At 35.0% G+C, this 19804-nt stretch overlaps 1 protein-coding gene across 2 annotated transcripts in view; it reads right to left on the minus strand.

The window, feature by feature from the left end:
• Positions 1 to 412: 412 nt before the first annotated feature.
• Positions 413 to 19804, minus strand: part of LOC140225768 (RUN and FYVE domain-containing protein 2-like) — a 28455-nt gene continuing 9063 nt past the window's right edge. For both annotated transcript variants that reach the window (XM_072305672.1, XM_072305673.1), the window contains exons 5-12: positions 18962 to 19131; positions 18316 to 18484; positions 17025 to 17153; positions 14465 to 14605; positions 13187 to 13284; positions 10802 to 10997; positions 4831 to 5055; positions 413 to 3967 (exon numbers count right to left, since the gene is read on the minus strand). In XM_072305672.1, the coding sequence (XP_072161773.1) occupies positions 3827 to 3967; positions 4831 to 5055; positions 10802 to 10997; positions 13187 to 13284; positions 14465 to 14605; positions 17025 to 17153; positions 18316 to 18484; positions 18962 to 19131 (1269 nt within the window). In that variant the 3' untranslated portion in view covers positions 413 to 3826. The remainder of the gene's footprint in view (positions 3968 to 4830; positions 5056 to 10801; positions 10998 to 13186; positions 13285 to 14464; positions 14606 to 17024; positions 17154 to 18315; positions 18485 to 18961; positions 19132 to 19804) is intronic.

The following is a 19804-nucleotide window of genomic DNA, read 5'->3' on the forward strand; positions in this document are numbered from 1 at the left end:
GTGAATCCTTATGCTCACTGTTACTTTAATTACGTCTTACCTCTCAAGTTACCTTGGCATAAATCCATCGGAAAAAAACCAACATGCCTTTAACCGGCCGTCATTTTGGAAAAATTTCAGATGATGATTTCGTGTTGCCTTTTGATGAAACTTCCATTAAGACCATAGAGTCCCTGACTGCTTAGTGTTTCAAGGGATTCAGCTACACATTCATTCATGCGAAACATCTAACTATTAGCCACCTAAACTGAGAGAAAAATTAGATTTGATCGAGATTCAATTTATAGTCTGTATTAAATAACGGAAAAAGGTTAAGAATGTTTGAGCTCATAGGTGAAACGTTAAAGATGAACTAATTTATGAGTGTCAAAATTGAAATGAAGGTTAGCAAGTGAAAAGGGGACAAACACAATTATTTATAAATGTTTATTACAACAAAATATGATTCCACATTGGTAATCATTTTTCAGTAAAGAAAAATAAAATAAAAGCTAAAATATTCTAAGCTTTAACAACTGCACTAAAACTTATGCAAGTAATATCTCTGAAACACATGGTTCAAAATAATTAAAAAATTAAATGAGATTAAGATTCAAAACAGTCATTACTTTGGTCAGGAATAAATGCACTTTATAATTATAATCAAAAAAGAGTACAGAGAAAAATAGCCTCCCTATCTGCTCTGATTGAAAAACAAAACAATAGATTGCAATTGCATGAGAGCAATGTAAAAAAATATTTATTGATGACAGCTTTTGCAAAGCAAGCAGTGAACATTACAATGAACCAGTTGACAAGGTGCGAATTGAAGCATTATGCTATATCGACGGTGCAAGTCGGCAATCACATAACTCGTTTGCGGTGTCTGAAAATCTCCGCAACTATGTTATTTTTTCTAAGGAGAACAAATGGACATGATTCCTTGAAGTTTTTGCAGAATTTTCCTCGCACATGGAAGAAAAATCACGGAAGTTTTAAAGAATTACCGTTGAGTAGTTTTCCGTTTAAAAAATAAAGTATGACAGGAAGTCTGCGACGTCGCAAACCGAGTTATGTGATTGCAGACTTTCACTGTAGATATGTTCTTCATCAAAACTTCTTGTGAAATACGATTTGTGTAGAAGAAATTACTGAGAGTAATTCCTATTGAAAATATTAACACTTTTTTAATAAATCTTCAACGTTTTTCAATAAAGCTTTCCACTTAAAAAAAAACCATGATCTTCTTAAGTTAAATCGCACACTGAACATTACTGTGCCAGTCTTTGCAATATGAATAAACAACCAGTGCCGGGCTGGTCCGATAAATCATAAAAAATTGCCCTTTAAACCCGAAATACGATAATGTCTTCTAATCTGAGCTCTTGTCGAGAATGCTTTCAAAGCTTTAAATTGTGCTGGATTCTGTGTATAATTATACCTACATTTATGCTAAAAGCATTTGTGACCCTCTTCCCCCCCCCCCCCCCCCCAAAGCCATAAAAATTTGAACATAACATAGGCACACAACTTTAACCACTGGGGCGTGTGACCGAACTTTAAGCTTCCGTTGCCCCAGGAGTTTCATCACCCCCACAGCCCCCATTTCATCTCATACATGCTGTCTCTAGATCCAGGCATGATGTGTGAATTTAAGGAGAGAGGAGGAGGAAAAAAAGGAAAATATAAGAAAAATTTGAGGTCTCAAATTTTAAGAGGTCAAGTTCCGACAATCCAGCAGCTTTCTCAAGAAGCACGGCCATCCCCACAATTGTTAGAGGTGTTCCCCGCCCAAAAATTAAATTTTCACACATTTTTCCTACATACTCTTCTCTGTTTCTCTCTTTCTTTACATTTTTCTCTTTTTCTCCTGACAGACCTGCCCTACGATAGACCTGTCCACCGGGAAAAGCCCCAATAGTTCCATATGACCGGTCCCGGCCTGTATACAACAACCTCAATGTCAGCACTTTGTCTCAGCTATCGAACATTGTTTACACCTTGAACAACACAAGGTGGGGAAAAAACAATTACTTCTTGAGAGGCCTGTCAAAACCATTGAATTGTGCGATTCGATTCAAGTAAACTATGGTTTTTCATGTTATGTAGTGGAAAATTCAAATTCTTCGTTTTTGCCTCACGAAAACATTATTGTTTGGTTGGGAGTTTGTGAGGGAATGAATTCTGTTCACACTGAGTTCTTCCCCTCTCGCTTTTTTTTACCATGACGAGTTACGATGAATCAATTTTCCAGCTTGGAGAAAGCTCCATGCCGATTGAGTCATGTCCGATTTTTCGCCGGTCCAAGGTTTTTGAGCCAATCGTGTTCAACGTAGAATTTTGAAGCAAAAACATATGTAAGAACGCTTGAATTTGTAACTGATCCAGTGGTCAATTGGTTTAACCTCTGCGTTCTAAAATAGTGTACACTCAAGACTGTTGAGTAGACTGTATGAGACACTACAACATTTGGACCGCGTTAAGCAGAAAGGAACCAAGCCACATCAGCTATTGCCAAATTTAATTGGCTAATTTAATTTTTTACGTGAAAACAGTTGTGCGGATTTTTGTGCAAATTTCAGTGAATTTTCTTCATAGTACAAAGCAAATTTCTCAACATTTTCAAACGAATCCGCACAAACGTTTTCTCGTAATAAATTAAATTTCCCAGTTAAAATTGGCAATAGCTGATGTGGCTTGGTTCCTTTCTGTTAAACGCGGTCCATTTAACAGCCACTTTTGCCTGTGGGTGAGCCTGTAGTTAATTTGCATTTGAAGTAAAAAACATAGAGGTCTTTAAAGAGTTGGTAAGTACTATCCGTTCAACTTAATCTAGCTACTGGTTGGAGGACAGCTTAAATCGTCGCCCCACTAACGTAAAGGCGTACCTCAATTTTCACCTGAGCCCTGTTGTCAGTTTAACTCTATGCCTTACAGAGCTCACACGGAAATGAAGATAGGTTCACATCAAAAGAGCGACAAAATGTTATGAATATTGAAAGAATTAAACTTTTGGGAACTGTGAAAATAATAAAAAAAATTTAAAAAAAAAAAAAAAAACTTGAATTTTTGGACAAGAAGACCATTTAACATACTGGTCACCAAAATCTAGGTTGAACAGGATCTATTTTAGCCTTTCTTGTAATTTCTTCTAGCTAAATTTTTCTACCTCTTTTTATAGAGAAATATTTTTGGGCAAAATATCTATGCTTGATTTTTCTCTTCTTGATCAGGTCTGCTACTTCATGAAGACAAAATTTCCTGGATGGTATACGTTCTAATTAAGTAAAGGTAACTGTAAAATATAATTACGGCGAAAATGTTGGCTCTTGCTGGTTTAGATTAGGATTTTTCTTAAATGTTGCTTGATCATCATAAGAGGATAAAATTCATTCAATGTGCAGTATGAAATTATTAAGGAAGGCAACTCAAATTTCAAGAGCAGGATGCAAGGCATCTTAATTGGCAGGAGCAAAGACAAGAACTCAAACATATTTTTTAATGATTGTAGTGATGAGTATCTTTTGTACGTTGAGAATTGAAACCATCACGTCAAAATACAATAAAATTCTACTTAATCACAAAAGACCTGAGTCAAAAGGTACCCTAATTGATTCATTTTTAAGATTGCTAAGTGTGTTTTGAGAAGAGCCAATATCTGAACGAGTAATAGGGAATGCTGTTCCTCAGACTTACTTAAAATAATACTTTTGTAAAAACTTTTTAATATCACATATGAGTTGACAAACTTTAACATACATCGCGAGTGCTGATCACCTTCAAACAGAGCACCGCAGCAGATAAAGTTGGCTTGTACAAACAAGGATGCAGATTATGGAGTCAAATGTTAGGAAACAACAGAGTATCGATTCATTAACATTAAATGGCAGGTATCACACACACGCTCAGGTTTTGCCGAGGATGGCATTGGCATCGTATTGTCTGAGCACGCGTTGCAAAAAATCTCTCCGCAGTTACGGCAATGATGCTGAAAAACAAAGCAAAAATGATTTTGAGCATGAACACAAGTTCTTAAGGACAAATTAAAAATGTTTTTTACAAATTGATTTAAATCATAAGCACTTTCAGATTGAGTTGATCTGCGAAAGAAAAAAAACAAAATGTAAATACAGCAATAAAATTGTGCAAAGTGGATGCAAACCATATCATCATAATCTTTGCTTACTGTTATTTCTGTGTTTATGGAACATTTTGATGCTTCTGAAGATGAAATCAGTCCAAGAATTCACTCAGGAATAAATTATTTCAAACAAAAGAATCTTTTGTTCCAAGGCGGATTAAGAATGGTGGTCGCATTTCGATTTTGGCTGCCATCTTGAAGCGTTGTGACGTCAGGAGGGTACAGGTTTTGCCACGCATTTCGAGGTTGAGCCGCCCCTCCCCCCCCCCCGGGCCTCGACCGGCTCATGTACCTGATACCGTTTGACGTCCTGAGGGCACGAAATGCGACCACCATTGTTTATCCGCTTTGCTTTCGTTCATTTCAACTAGGTTGGACATAATGAAATGCTGTGCTTCCGAAATTTTAAATTTTGAGTAAAAAATGAAGCAAAATGTTCAGAAAAACTAAAGTCGCTTTTATGGTAGTCTAGAGCACTTTTCCTATTTAAACGTAAATTTTATTACAAAATTACACAAGCATCAAACAATGAACTCAAAATACCACTGAAGTTAAAATTCAGCCTGGTCCTTTGAGCTTTAACCGATCAAGTTAGCGAGATTTCACTGTGCATGTAGGTGTTTCTAAATATTTAAGTTTTAGTTTTTTGCCCGCTGCTATTTTCAAGTTAGTTTAATGGGTAAAATTCTGATACTGATATAAAGTCTTACTTTTCTGCGAGCTAAGGTAAATTCTCTAGCACATGCATGACATTTTGACGCTTGCTTGTCATCTACCCACTGAGCATCACTGCGGGCCTGACTGGCACTTTCCTTCAGATCTTCAATTTGCAACTTTGACATGCTGAGTTGAGCTCCTACTTCCTCTAAAGTTCTTTCCAAATCTCGAAATTGAGTTTGGAGCTGAAAGTGTTCTTCTTGTAGAGTCACATATTTCTGTTTAGCGTTAGAAAAAAAGAAAAAAGAGAGAATAAATTAAATTTAAATACAAAAAAAGAGATATGAAGGTGCATAGATTACATATTTTGAAAGAATTATTTGTAGAGAGACATTTGAAAAATAAGAGGTGAGCTAGTGGCATTCTTAGGAGAAAGCTTAAAAAAAAAAAAGACAAAGATATTGAAATGAGTTGTATTGGAGATTGAACTGTATGCGGGTAGGCACGGAATTGCTTTAGCTATATTTGTATTTTCTATTGTATTTTCCTGGCAAATTTTGATTGTATAGGCTCACGCCTGTTTATTTTTTTAATAAATAAATGAATAAATAAACAAATAAATTAAATGCATTAATTAAAAAAGAAGAGATGATTATTTTTAGAAAAAACCTATCAGCACAAGTGGTACCTATAATATAGCATTTAGGATTGGAAATTGAAGGCTGAATCACGCAAAATTTAATGCTCAAGCTTTGTTGATCTGTTTCTTTTTTCTTTCAATTTAATATAATGAGCAACTGAAGTTGAGCTACATTACAAATCAGAAGGTGCCTAAAAAATGGAAATCAGAAAATTACTTGACAATAGAACAAACATAGAGGGCTATAAGTTCCATTCTATTTTGAAGACAAGTTCATTTTATGCATAGAGGATGCTATCGAGAAAAAGTCTTTCAAGCTGCTTCTAATTAATTACTATGAGATAAAAGGACGTGACCAAAGGTGCGGCAGTTAAGGCGCACAATGTCCGATACCAAAGTAGTGAACAATTTGTGAGGGACTTGCAGCCCCGACCTCTGCGCTTCCATTGCTGGGCCTGTTTTATTTCCTTTACATAGATTCCCAGTGCTGAATTTGGTCACTAGCCTTGGGAGCACGCTTTGAACTCATTGCGTGCCTTGAATGCTATAACTTTAGTCTGAAGGAGATAATGGGTTTTTCCTAAAGTTTCCATGCAAATGCACTGTTTTGCATAAATTGCTTCAAGGAAGAATTGCATAACATAAAAGAAGTCAATCTGCAGGAGAGTTGGACTGTATTTTGAAATAAGGGACTTTGTACTATTTCTGGCTCATTTTAGAAACAACGTATATGTGATTAGTTTACCCATACAGAAAGGTTTTTTTTTTTTTTTTTTTTTTTTTTTTTTATATCTGGGACATTCCCCTTCTATCTTTATTATCGTATTTAGATATTACATGTATTACATAATATAAGTATATAACATAGGATAAGTATTACAAAATTATATAGGCTTAATTAACTATTTAATTACTTAATATACAATAAAAGGACGGCAAATATCAAAGATATATCCATCGCCCTGATTGGAAGTGTATACGATATAGTCTAAATATTAATTAAATTTACATTATAAATGGGTATAAAAGTCACACATAAATAGAGGCGTTTACGGTAGTCCCGAGGAAGAAGCCCCGGGACCGTCGGAGGACACTACGTCGGGGAGAAATTTGCTTTGTAAATTATTAGTCATATCTTTATAGTATTTATTCTTATTATCTAAAATATTTTTTATATAATTATATCCCTTATGCCAAAATTCCTTATTTGTTAACATTACTTCTAATAAATTGTCTTTTGTAATCTTATTATTAACTTCGTTTTCTAATTTCTTTAAGTTATCCTTATTTACAAAACAGTCAAAAAATGCATGTGCAGGGGTGTCAATCTGGCCACAGAAACAAAGGGGTGAGTCAATGATTTTTCTTTTTTCCAAGTAATAGCCAAAGGAACCATGACCTGAAATAAATTGTGTAACATAGTAATCCGGAAATCCGTGGTCTCTATCTAGCCAGGCATCTAAATCCTTAATAACTGTTTTGATCCACTTGTTTCCAGTTTCATCTTTCCATCTTGTTCTCCACTTCCCTCTAATATCTGAGTCAACTACCGATCTATCCTCTTTTTTGGCAATTCTGAATTTTAATTCAATCAATAGATCAATTGGGGGAACCCCGGAGATGACATCTTGGGCAAAGTTAGACACCGATCTATATCCGCAAATCAAAGTCCTTTTAAGAGGACGAATAGAAGTTTCTAATAGGTTAGTGGTCTTTTTCCATTGAAGGGCTGTGATCCAAATTGTTATTCCGTAAAAGATTATAGAAAGCAGTGCTTGAAAAATAATTTTGCGTTTGTAGAAAGAAGGGCCAAAAGTGTTGGGTAGAATTTGACGATAATGACTAGCGGTTTTGTTAAGTTTCTGGCAAGTTATTTCAAGATGCTTATAAAAGTTTAAGTTTTTTGTAATATAAAAGCCAAGATATTTCATAATCTCGCTCGATTCAATTAAAGTCTCATCAACTTTAATATTGGCTTTAGCATCTTCTTTTTTGCCGTCTAAAATGATAGCTTCTGTTTTGCTTTCTTCCATGAATAGTTTTTTCTTTCTAAGATTCTTTTTTAATCTTTTTGATGTTTTCTCTGTTTCTGAGAGCAGAGCTTTCTTATCTTCAACTTCAAAAGCCAGAAGCGTATCATCTGCGTACACGTTTTTATCAGTTCCTTGATTGAATCTAATTCTAACAATTTCATCAAAGATAATTAAGAATATGAGAGGGCCTAGGATACTACCCTGAGCGCCGCCTGAGTTGAGTTTAATTTTGAAATTTGGAAAGACCAGAAACCTATCGGAAAGATATGATTTTAATATTTTAACTAGATATGATGGTACATTTCTTTTGCAAAGAGTAGTGATAAAATCGATCCAGTTTATGCTATTAAAAGCATTTTTTATGTCCAAAGAGACCAAGCATAGTAATCCTCTTTTGCTTCTAGATTTACGCATATGGTAATCATAGATTCTTTTTACTGATTCCATAGCCGTTAGGGTAGATTTGCCTTTTCTAAATCCATGTTGTCTTACATCAAAATTGAGGGATTTTTCCAATCTATTGGCAATGATTCGTTCGAAGATTTTGGCAAGTGTATTAATTAAACATATAGGTCTGTAGGACATACAGAAAGGTGCTTTTATGAATGAACTAGAAGTAGTAGTTCCTTAATGCAAAATGCAGTCCAGTCAAAAATCTCACATGTCTTCAGTGAAGGCAACTAATACTTCTTTTTTCAGTATGCCATTATTTTCTTTTAATATTATGGAGATACTTAAATAACAAATACTTTCTGTTCTCAACCATTGCATCATCAAGCAGTTAAAATTTTCTAAAAAATGTTCACTAACGTGCAACAAAATAAAACTTTGTATCTAGACACGATTTGGCCATTCACTGTCTGCCCATCTAATGATAGTGACATCATCATCGCTGATGGCCAGGCAGTGGACAGCTGAAATGCATTTGTATACAAAGTTTTATTCTAATCGTCGTAACCAAAGTAGCAGTGATCGCGATAAATTACGATTTAATCGGAGAATGTATCGTGATTTTATCGACGTCGGCTTATTATAATATTATCGGATAAAAAATCGTGATAAATTGCGATTTCATCGCATTAAATTGCATTAAAATCGCGATTTCATCGACGGCAATTGATCGCGATAAATTGCGATTTTATCGCATTAAATTGCAATACAATTTCGATTTCATCGCAGAGATTTTGTAGGGATGAAATTGCAATTTCTTATCAACGCCTAATAGCGCATGAATGACGCTTATGAAAGATGTTCTCTAGTGGAGGTGTAAGAACGATTCGATACGAGGTTGGGCGTGGGGTTTGGATGGTGGGAGGTACGCCCACACTGAGAAAAAATTCTCGGCGTTTTTACCAAGGTCCGTTGGTAACTTTACCATCTCACTTTTTTTACCAATTACTGGTAATGTTACCAAGAGAGACTGGTGAGCTTACCTAAAAACCGGTATTTTTACTGGTTTTTTCAGGTAGGAATATGTACCACTTTTATTGGTAATCAATTTCCGGTAACTTTACCATTTTATCTCGGTAATTCTACCACAGTCGATAAAAAATGTTGGCGTTTTTACCAAGGTCCATCGGTAACTTTGCCATCTCACTGTTATTGGTAATTTTACTGAGACAGAATTATGAGATTACCAATAGGACCTTATTTTACCAACCGTATTTCAAGGTATGAAATAAAATACAGAGGAGGGAAAATAAAAAAAAAATTCCAATGGAAACTCGGTGTCAGTCAACGCAATGACAAAAGTTGTAAGGTTGTGAAGCGCCGATCCATGTATAAGAGGCTTCAATTCGCGCTCGTTAGTCATATAGCAGCCATAGCCTAGTGGCAATGTGCTGGCCTACCACTGCTGCGACTAGGGTTCGAATCCCCGCGGAGGCTCCGGGGATTTTACGCTCGTCTTCGTCAAAAAACCTGATGGCTGAGCCTAACGGCAACCGGCTAACAGCGTAAACTCCTTTTTTTAGCGATTTTATCGGTGATAAAATCGCTAGGATCATCAACATCTGAGCGATTATCCTCGATCTTATCACGATGAAATCGCAATTTTTTCGGGCCGATAAAATTGCAAAAAGATCGAGGATAATCGCTTAGATGTTGATGATCCTAGCGATTTTATCGCCGATAAAATCGTAAAAAAATTGCAATTTAATTGCGAAATATCGCGATTTTTCCGTTGAAAAATGCTACTTGGGAAGTGAACATTTTTTTTAGCAAATTACGACTGCTTGGCAGCTATAGCTTCCTTGATAGTTAATATATAGTTTTCCATGCTCCAAAATGAGTTTTTAGTAGCAACTTTAAACTGTTGCATTTTTGACAAGTAAAAACTGCAGTTCACTGAAATTTTTGTGCATTTTTATAAACTAAAAAACTCATAGAAAATGAGTTCAAACTTGTGTGTTTTGAGCCTCCATTTAAACGCAACTCCGAGAAAGCCAAAATGGCTTTTAGAAATATCAGTTCCTGTGCAATTATACTTTCGACTGCTTCACACTTCTGCTTTAATTTATGGTCCATGTAGCCGTTATCAAAGCATGACTGGAAGAACCATAAATTGTGACAGAGGGGTCGTGCAGTGGAAAGTGTAGCGGAGCCTGGCTGAATATTTTGGGATGCCATCTTGGTTTCATCTGCATAGCACAAGTAAATAGAGACTCAAGGCGTCAACATTGAATGCGCTTTTTGCAAGTTTTTATCGTTCAAAGAAGAGTCTTGTTCAAATAAATTAGTTGATCTTCTTTTGTTTACTTCCACGGATTTCCTTCTTGGCGGTTTCCTCTCTAACAGATGATTTTCTTCCTTGGAAATCATTTTGTTTCTTTGTAATTTTTCATGTGCCTAAATATCAGTATATAATTTAAAATGTGAATGATGATTATTGATGTTCAGTTGAACAGTCTTTAGTTCTGTTGTACATGTTTTTTCAAAAATCACGATGGCCCACCACAGATCGAAATGCGAAATTTTTTTGTAAAAAAGTTTTTCGGTTCTGTAACCACAGAACCTCTCAAAAGAACTTCTTATTTAGAGATTATTGCATAGAAGCCTTTTTTTTTTTTTTTCAAAACTTCTCCGAATGATTGACTCAATTTGTTCTGATGCATCCAACTATGGATATTAATCTGTTAATTGTATGGTAAAAGCTGGCTATTTTTTGGCTTGCGGCCTTTTTTGGGAAATAGGAGATGCTGAGAATAATGGCATCAATTTTCTGCAAATACCAAACTGCGACTTGGGCTCCATTCATGTTTGTGAAGTCCAAAAACTCATAGCAAAGCCGTATGGAAAAAATTAAATAAAATGTTTACTGCTGTTATATTTAAAAACCTTTCACGTGCTTACCATTGAAACTGCTTTCAACTGAGAATTTTCTTGTTGCAGCTGACTAATTTTTTCCCTATCTTTTTCCATTGAATTCTGCAATGACATTCGCCATTCTTGCTCAACTTTTAACTTGCCTTCTTGCTTGGAAACCTGAACACTTTCTTGTTTCATCGTGTCGAAAGCACTCTGCCTTTCCTTATCGCACACTTTGTATCTGGAGAAAAAAAGGAGGGAAGGGTAAAATTAAAAATAAAGAAAAAAAATTAAAATAACAAAAAATAACTTAAATTTAATGCTGAAAAATAATTCTGATTATCTGTGAGGCAATCTCGACAATTTATCTGGATTTGGAGACTTTACTTGTACTTTTTCTTCTATCTTGTACTTTTAGCGCTATTCATCTGTATCTTCCAATTTTATGCAAATTTTGACTGATAAATGTTGGGATACATGAAACTTAATGATAAACTTTTTGAATACGTAAGATAAATTGAATTTTCCAAGTAGAAAATAAGTTGGCAAATTATTACAGAGTTTAAATCGAATTATTATACAGCATTCGCACAAAATTGAATAAAGCAGGAAAAAAATAGGATGGTTCTATACCAGAGGTATTTTCAAGTTGATAAAATTAAGTGAAAAAGATTAAAATGATAAAGAAGAATAAAACCAAAGGGAATCAAATGAAGTGAAAAGAGTTTTTCAACAAGAACATTTATTTTCAAACTTCCCTAAAGTCATTCTTTATCATTTACCTGTACAAAAAAAGCCAAAGTACATAAAACTTAATGAGATAAATTTGTAATAAATCGGTTTAACATTAAAACAAATTGTGCAGATAGCATGAAAAAAATTTAAAAAAAATATTTCACGAAAGCCTTGTAAAAAAGTTATTTTGATTGGAGCCTAGTTGCCAGTGGTGAAAGATTTCCAAAGTTCTGACTGAAGGGCAACTACAATCAAAACAGAAAAATTTTTACTACTGATCTATAAGAGTCCCATAGATGGATAGGAAAAATAAAAATGAACCTATTAAAATCAGAAAATACTAATCTTAGTAAACGCTCTGTCATTTCTTCCTTTATAATGACTCAAAAGACTTTTCAGTTATATTTATGAGTTAGGAAGAAATACAAATTTATAACAGATTCACAATTTGAATCTACCAATTTCAAAAGATTTCAGGAACAAGCAATAAACAAATTTAGGCACATACTTCTTGCTTTAAAGCAACGTTTGCATGATATTAAAAAAGGTATTTCTCTTTTAAACAAATTAATCATCTTGAGAATAGAAAAAAACTTATTTTGAGAGATGTACTGTTCTGTGAATCTCAAAAAGAAGTTTCAATTATTGTGTTTTTCAAAGCTAAGCGGAAAAACTTAGAACACCAGAAGACTGGAAGATATGGATACAGAAGACTGATTTTACATCTCATGGGAATTGATCGGAGCTGTGTTTTAAAATATTACAGCTTATACAAGACCGTAGAATTTGAACTTATTTCATTTTTTCTCATTTATAACATCCCAGAGATTAAGTATCTTCCACACATGTATCACACTATAAAAACATGCCCTAAGATTTACTGGCCTCAGGTACATTGTTTCAATAAAAAGATATCAGTATGGAAGCAAGTTTGAAATGTTTTGGACGATGTTTTGGAAGAGTAAAGAGTAGAAAAAATCCTCAAACCTTCCAAGGCAACTATCGATTCTTTTTAAGCTCTACTGATCCAACTTCTTTCTAAAGAAATTGACTTGGTGGGAAAAAATACCATAATTATTCACCTGCGTCTTTGTAACTTGGTTTGAATTGTACAAAATAGGTCTCCTGCAAAACGTAATAACCTGTCTGGTTATTTAAGCAATACGTCGCTTGGCTGACAAAAAGGTGCAACTACATTTTGAGATGAACCCAGAAAAACATTGCGCTACATGGACTTCATTGGATTCATTGCTATGTGTAGTTACGCCCTTGTGTCAGAAAAGCGCCAAATGACATCTACAATTTCCAAAGAGAAAGAGCTAGAAGTCTTATGAACAGCAAATATTTTGGGATTTCATTTTAGGTTGAGTATTTGAGATGCAAGTGATGGATTTAGACTTTTAAAAATTGTTGCTTGCCCAGCCCAAAATAGTTCATTGAAAAAATGTTCCAAGTACATACATAGACTTCAAAGGAAACATTAAAGAGTTTTCCTCAAAAATGGAGCCGTTTTTTTCTGATGGAGATAACATTCTTTTCTCCCATTGATAACTCTATAAAATTTTCAAATGGAGAGCTCAGCTTTGGTTTGAAATTTGGGCAAGCAAAATGAACGTATAAATTACAAAGGAAAAATTCAAGAAAAAAAATTTCACTTAAAAAGAAAAAAAAGGACTAAAGAACACAAGAACATACTTAGCATCCAATTTCTCTAAAGCATCAGACATGGTGACAGTTTTAGCCTCTAGTTTAGTAATCAATTCTGTTTTGTGCTTGAGCGAATTTTCGCATTCCTGTAAACATAACTCTGAAATGAGACTCAAACGACAGGAGAGGTAACATAAAATAAATCAAATGAAAATGAAGGGAGAAGATTCAAAATTATTCCTCCTTTCTTTCAGACTTCTCAACATTCTTGGAGGATTCTTTTCCAGACGCTGAGTTTTCATTATTTGAACTCGGCGACTTCTCACTCTTTTTAGACTTCTCTGTTTTCGGAGGTGGATCTCGCAGTAAATGATTGTGCTTTTGTAAACTGCTCAAAAGCTGCCCGATTTGTGAGGTTTTTGCTTGAAGTCTGCTGACCATCTCTCCTTTTTGAGTCAGTTCTTCCTCACATTCCTGTGCATTGTCCAAAAATAACATTAATTATACAGTTTCGATAACATTATTCAAAACTGAAACTTGACACTAAAAATACATGCTATAGAAACTTCGATTTAGGCGCACAATTTAAAGACAAGAAAAAGAAGCGGAGCTCTTTCTCATGTGTATTTTTTTGTTAAATGATAAAATATGAAGAGATGTTGAATTCATTTAAGTTCTATCTAGCATGAGTGAGCTATCAAATTACTCTTTCATTCATCTCTCTTCATTCTGAATAAATCTAAAAAATTGTGCAAAATGTTATCAGAAAATTGCGGTGTGAATTCCCAAGTAAATGTTTGATTTAAATAGGATGAATGAAAGAATTGCATAAACAGAGTTGGGCGGGCTCTAAGTTTCCTGAGGGCATGCCCTGCCGTAGAGAGGACTTAAGGCTCCCACAAATACTGGAGTGGAGAAGAAGAGGGTGTTCGAAAGTGAGTCTAAGAGGGTCTACAAGATATTTCAAAGAGCGTTGAATGGGGCCCCTAAATTTTGAGAAATAGAGGCCCCTGGCCGTGCTCTTTTGGCCAAAGTTTAGGAAGCAGTCACTCTCTAGCCCTAATGGCTAGTCAAATCCCTGCATCCAACTTCTTTCAGATGAAAAAAAAAGAACGTTTGATTCAATTTACACATTAAAAAAAGGTACTGGTGTTTGTTGTTCTACGTACAAGATCAATGATTTTTTTTACCCCATAAGCTTAAGAATTTTTTGAAGAAATGTATACGTTGCAAAAAAAAAAAAGAAAAAAGAAAAAATTGAGGCATCCTTACAAAGGAGAAAGAGAAAGCATCAAATAGATGATAGCTAAAAAGAGAAGAGTTTACCTGTAATTTTTTATACATTTCTATGTTGATTACTTTAATGTCATCCAACTGACAACGGAGTGAAGTGATTGTATCTTGTTTGTCATGAATGTCCTTCTCCAAAAGTTTCATGGCAACTTCCATTTCATTCTTCAAGCATAACTGCCAAGGTTATCAAAGAAAAGAGTCAAAACCGAGGTTTGAGTAAAACGTAAGAAGCATATTTACGGTAAAAATTTCGAACTTCCATTTAATCTGTGTTAAAACTGCTTGTTAATATGTGACTATTTCTGAAGTTGATTTCTGAATTTCCTGTTGTGTGAACAGTTTTCCACATAAGATTTTGAGGAGCAAACATGTAACATTTCCGTTCAATTTCGGCTGTACAGTAGACTCTGGATTATCCGGCTTCGTATTATCCGGACTCTGGATTATCCGGATCGATTTTGCAACCATGTAACTATGTACACTCTCCTAACAACTCCTTAAAAAATCGTAAAACAATGAAAACTGGAAAGTACCCAAAAGTAGACATCCAAGAAACACGCGGATTCTAAAAGGCAGAGGCCATTGACTGCCTACTTTAAGCCCGTTTAAGTTGGTATGTACATGATGTATACATAATAAGAATACTGTGGTGTTGGTTGGTGGTGTTTGTGTTTCGTATTATTATCCGGAGTTTTTTTTTAACCGGATCGGGCCCGGCACCAATTAATCCGGATAATCCAGAGTCTACTGTATCTGGTGGCCAGCATTTTCAGGACATTTCGTCAGCGATTTTTTGTCCGCGCACCTGTTTTGTCCGGTAGTTTACGTTCACATGTAAAATAAGCAACAGCGACTTGGTCCAAGCGTTATATCTTAGTCCGTATTTAAAATTATATTGATAATATCAAAATGAGAAAATTGAGAGAAAAGGAGGTGTTTTTATGGTATCTCATTTTTTATAACTTTTGATTCATATTTTCAAATTGTCATTGTGGCAAATATTTATAAAACCTTTTCCAAGCAATGGCATTGATGTTAATCTCAAAGAACCAAAAGCGTGTCGAACAAAACTACACAAAAATGAATAAAAGAGGAAATAAAACAAAAAAACAGGCAATCTTTGGTTTTAATCCATTTGTGCATCGATCTTCTAGATTTAAATACGTCCAATTTTGAGCGTTTGATTGCGCATACAAGACGCTGCAGCACAGTAAAAGCACAAAATATAAATAAAAAAAAAATAACAGGCTTTGGAGATCATTAAATTTGACATGGAACTACCTTGGTATTTTCAAAACACACATTAAATTTCCTTTTAATACATATTTTTCCCCATCAATATATATGAGAATAATCAATGCAGAGTGTGCAAAAATTTCAAAATCATGAGTTGAAAAACACTGACTCTGCGAGTTTAAATATTAGAGCCAAACACAGAGCTGAACGGCGCGGCGCGGCGGAGTCTGCCAGCGCGACCCGCGCATTGGCGCCTACAAACCTAACAGGGATACTTCACGCATTGCGAAATGTGCATTGGCGCCTACAAACCTAACAGGGATACTTCACGCATTGCGAAATGTGCATTGGCGCCTACAAACCTAACAGGGATACTTCACGCATTGCGAAATGTGCATTGGCGCCTACAAACCTAACAGGGATACTTCACGCATTGCGAAATGTGCATTGGCGCCTACAAACCTAACAGGGATACTTCACGCATTGCGCAATGCGTGAAGTATCCCTGTTAGGTTTGTAGGCGCCGATGCGCGTGTTGCGCTGATCGCCCTCGCCCGCCGCGCCACGGCGCTTCGAACAACTATTTCGCAACAGAGGTTACATATAAAATTGAAGGCCCACAAACATATTAAGACTGACAGGCATTCTTTAAGAGTACGATGCTTTCATGGCAAAATAAATCAAGATTCTACGGCACAAAAACAAAGCAGTAGTCCAAAAACTCACTAAGTCCTAGCATTCATGTTTAATAACGTTTAGCATAATTTTTGAATTTCATTAGAGGAAAAAGTGACTTGATTTAGGCAGAAATATTCTTGGGTATGCCGCCAAGAAGATTTTATTTTGAATCAAGAATAAAATAGCTGAATGAAAGTGGGTTTATGCTTGATGTGGTTGACTTTTCTTTTTGTGTAAGCATCTTTTCTTCTTTAAAAAAGTATTATTTTCTTTGTTGATTCATAAGGAAATCTTCCTGGCGGTAAATTTGAGCATATTTCTGCTTGAATCATGTCCCTTTCTCCTCTGATGAAGTTAAAAAATCATGCTAAACTTTATTGAATACAGATAATAGGACTCAGTAAGTTTTTCGACTACCCCTAGTACTTACATGTGGACCAATTAACTTTGGGTCTCGATTGGTAAGTGGACCAAAACTCCCCTGCCAAAAAAACGTGTGGACATAAAATACTAGAAAAAACAGGTGTGCGGACAAAAAATCGTTGACGAATTGTCCTATAACCTGGCCTGCTGTCACAAATTATTTGAAAAATGATGAGAAATGCTCTGAAAAATACTTATTGAGAAGATGTAGAATTAATTTTAATTGTATATTAACAAATAAAATCTTTGGCTGTACCTGTAGATGTAGTTCCTTCATTGCATCCTGCTTTTGCTTTTTTTCAGCATCTAACTGTTGTTTAAGCTGTTCCATTTCCTTCTTCATGGGATCATTCTCGTCCTTCACATCTTTAGTTCCTTTGGTTGTCTGAACATAATGATAAATTTTTCTTGAATCATTGAAATTTGACTGTTTCAGAAGTAGGAGTTTAAGGTACTTCGAATGATGGATGGTGCTTATCAAAATAGTTAATTAAACAAAATGAAGATTTAATCGACTCAAATGCAACTTTCCTAAAAATTGATGAGGTGCACATATCTTAGAATGCCTGGTACATATGCCTTGGTTACAACCATGGACCCAGAGTGCATAAGGTAGACTCACTTGTGCAAAAGATTGCCTCCTTCTTCACTGATCTGTTGAAAACATTAAATTATAGGACAACAGCCATGATGGTTGTTCCAAAAGTAAGTTCTATGGCCTTATTTCTCCAAAAAGACTGACGATAAATGAATGCCACACAAAGGGTTGTGTCTGTCATTCTCTCAGCTTTAATCAAGCTAAAGCAGTTAAAAAGCAGTTCTCCGGATCGCTAAGAAAGTCCATTTAACTGAGCAGACCTCCTCTCCTTCCGGGTCCAATAATAAGGACTCCTGAATTGGCATGTTTGTTGAGTGATTATCTAGATTCTAGAGCCACTCAGAATTTGTTAAGAGTAAAACTTTTACTCATCTACCATACTCGCCAGAATTAACCCTCCTTTCAAAATAGAAACCGGAACTTTTTTGCACCTGTCATAAAAAAACTGGAGCAATGTTATCGCGTGTTAGGTCAAAAGAGGAGACTACATTGAAAAGTGAGGTAAGCTCTTCACAACTCATCTTTCAGAGAACAGTCGATTTGTTTTCATTGTTCCGAAACTCTGCAATCGTGCTGCGATTACATTTTTGGACTAAATTTACGAGCTCTCTATAGCTGGTCCAGCCCGCCAGCTCAGGAAAACGAACTTTCTTATCAAACCAGTGAGCCTATTTCCAGCTTCTTTACCTTGTTAGAAAGCTGAAAGTATGAAAAACACAACTTTTTTTACTGCATTCATTCAAAATTAACAAATTCAGAGAAATGAAGCCATGGAACTCATTTTTGGAACGATGGAACAATACTTGTATTTTTGTTATACTTCGTGATCTTCAGGTCATTAAGTAATGCTCAGGTGAGATGCATCTGCCCTCTCTTAAACTGAGCTATAAATAGTCTAAGATCAAAACAAACAAAAATTGAATGAGTATATCTTATTGCATACACTTACCTCTTCAATATGTGCTGAGCTATTCACAGAGCTTAATTTGGCCTTCAAATTGGCATTTTCTTCCATCAAAGCATACAGATTACTTTTTGATATCTCCAAGTCTTCTTTCATTAAAGCATTGGTGGTTGTTAAGGCTTCTACTTTGGCTTGAAGATTCCCAACTGTGGCTCTGAAAATTGGAAGAAACGATAAAAACTTGTTGAAGGAAAAATGATACTAATAGGTCTTCAATTTTAGGAAAAAGTCTTAACTTACATTTACTGTCGACTGATCTTTCTTATAGAACTGAAAATTGACTGCATTGGTAAAAGTTATCAGTTATAAAAATTTTGGATGAAAACTTTGAAATGAAGACAAAAGAATGTTATGGTTTACAAGACATGTTTGCTTGTTTTTTAAAGAATTACAAGAACTACTGAAATTTTCCGTGAATTTTTCTTCACTCAAAACAATCACTAAAATTGCATGAAAACGTTTGAATTAGTTTTCTTTAAAGGAAATAAAACAAAATTTGAGTTTTTTAAAAGTTGCATTTGAGATATGCATTTTTCAAATTTAGTCCTGGATATCCTAGTTGTTCCTTCAACTTACTAATAGATATTGAAAAGCGAGGGAAAAATTTAAATGAAGGAGTAAGTAAACATACGTTAAATGCCTGTTTAGTTCTTCGATATAATTTTTTTGATCTAGGACTGCAGTCATATTCTCTAAGTCAGGGTCGTTTTCAATTGAACTTCCACTACAATTGACAGGACAAGCATTACGCAGGTACAGGGAGAAATCAATGACTCCTTGCTGACAATCTAAGTCTTCTTCCTGGAAATTATAGTTTATTGAAAATACATTTAATTAGTAGAATATTTCTCATTTAAAGTGTGGTTTATCCTTAACAAACTAGTTTATTTTATGTAATCGGCTGTGTACTGCAGCAGGAGAGTAAATATATGTTTATAACTATGAAAAACAAATTGAGTTTCGTTTTCTGGAGGGCAGAGGAAACAATAAATTGATAGTTGCAGAACTTTGATACAAGGAGATTGAGTCACAGAGTTCATAATATATGTATACTTCACGGAATGAACAATTAAAATAATAGAAATTGTTCTATTTCTGGTTTTTTTTTTGGTCACTTTACATGAAACAAGTGACGGTTTGTGGAAAAAGACTTACTTATGTACAAAATTGAATTAGAGATATGTATTGCTACCATTGCTTTGAGAGATATTCTATGAAGATATTAGCAAGAAAAGCACCAAGACAAATCTGACCAAAACAAGAGTTAAAATGGTCTGAAGTTCCTGATTCAAAACATGTAGTTTGGGGTAAAAGCTATTCAAAGCTTTTGATCTGCCATTATCGAGCCCTAGCATTGATAACCCAACATGCAATTTTACTAATTCTCCCTCTCTGTACTGCCACAAATATGAAGTGAATCACTTACAACCTCGTGTTTTCCTTTCAACAGTTCTTATGGTTCGCTCTTCAATCA

The sequence above is a fragment of the Bemisia tabaci genome, unplaced genomic scaffold (assembly GCF_918797505.1).
Source record: "Bemisia tabaci unplaced genomic scaffold, PGI_BMITA_v3".
Taxonomy (NCBI): Eukaryota; Metazoa; Arthropoda; class Insecta; order Hemiptera; family Aleyrodidae; genus Bemisia; species Bemisia tabaci.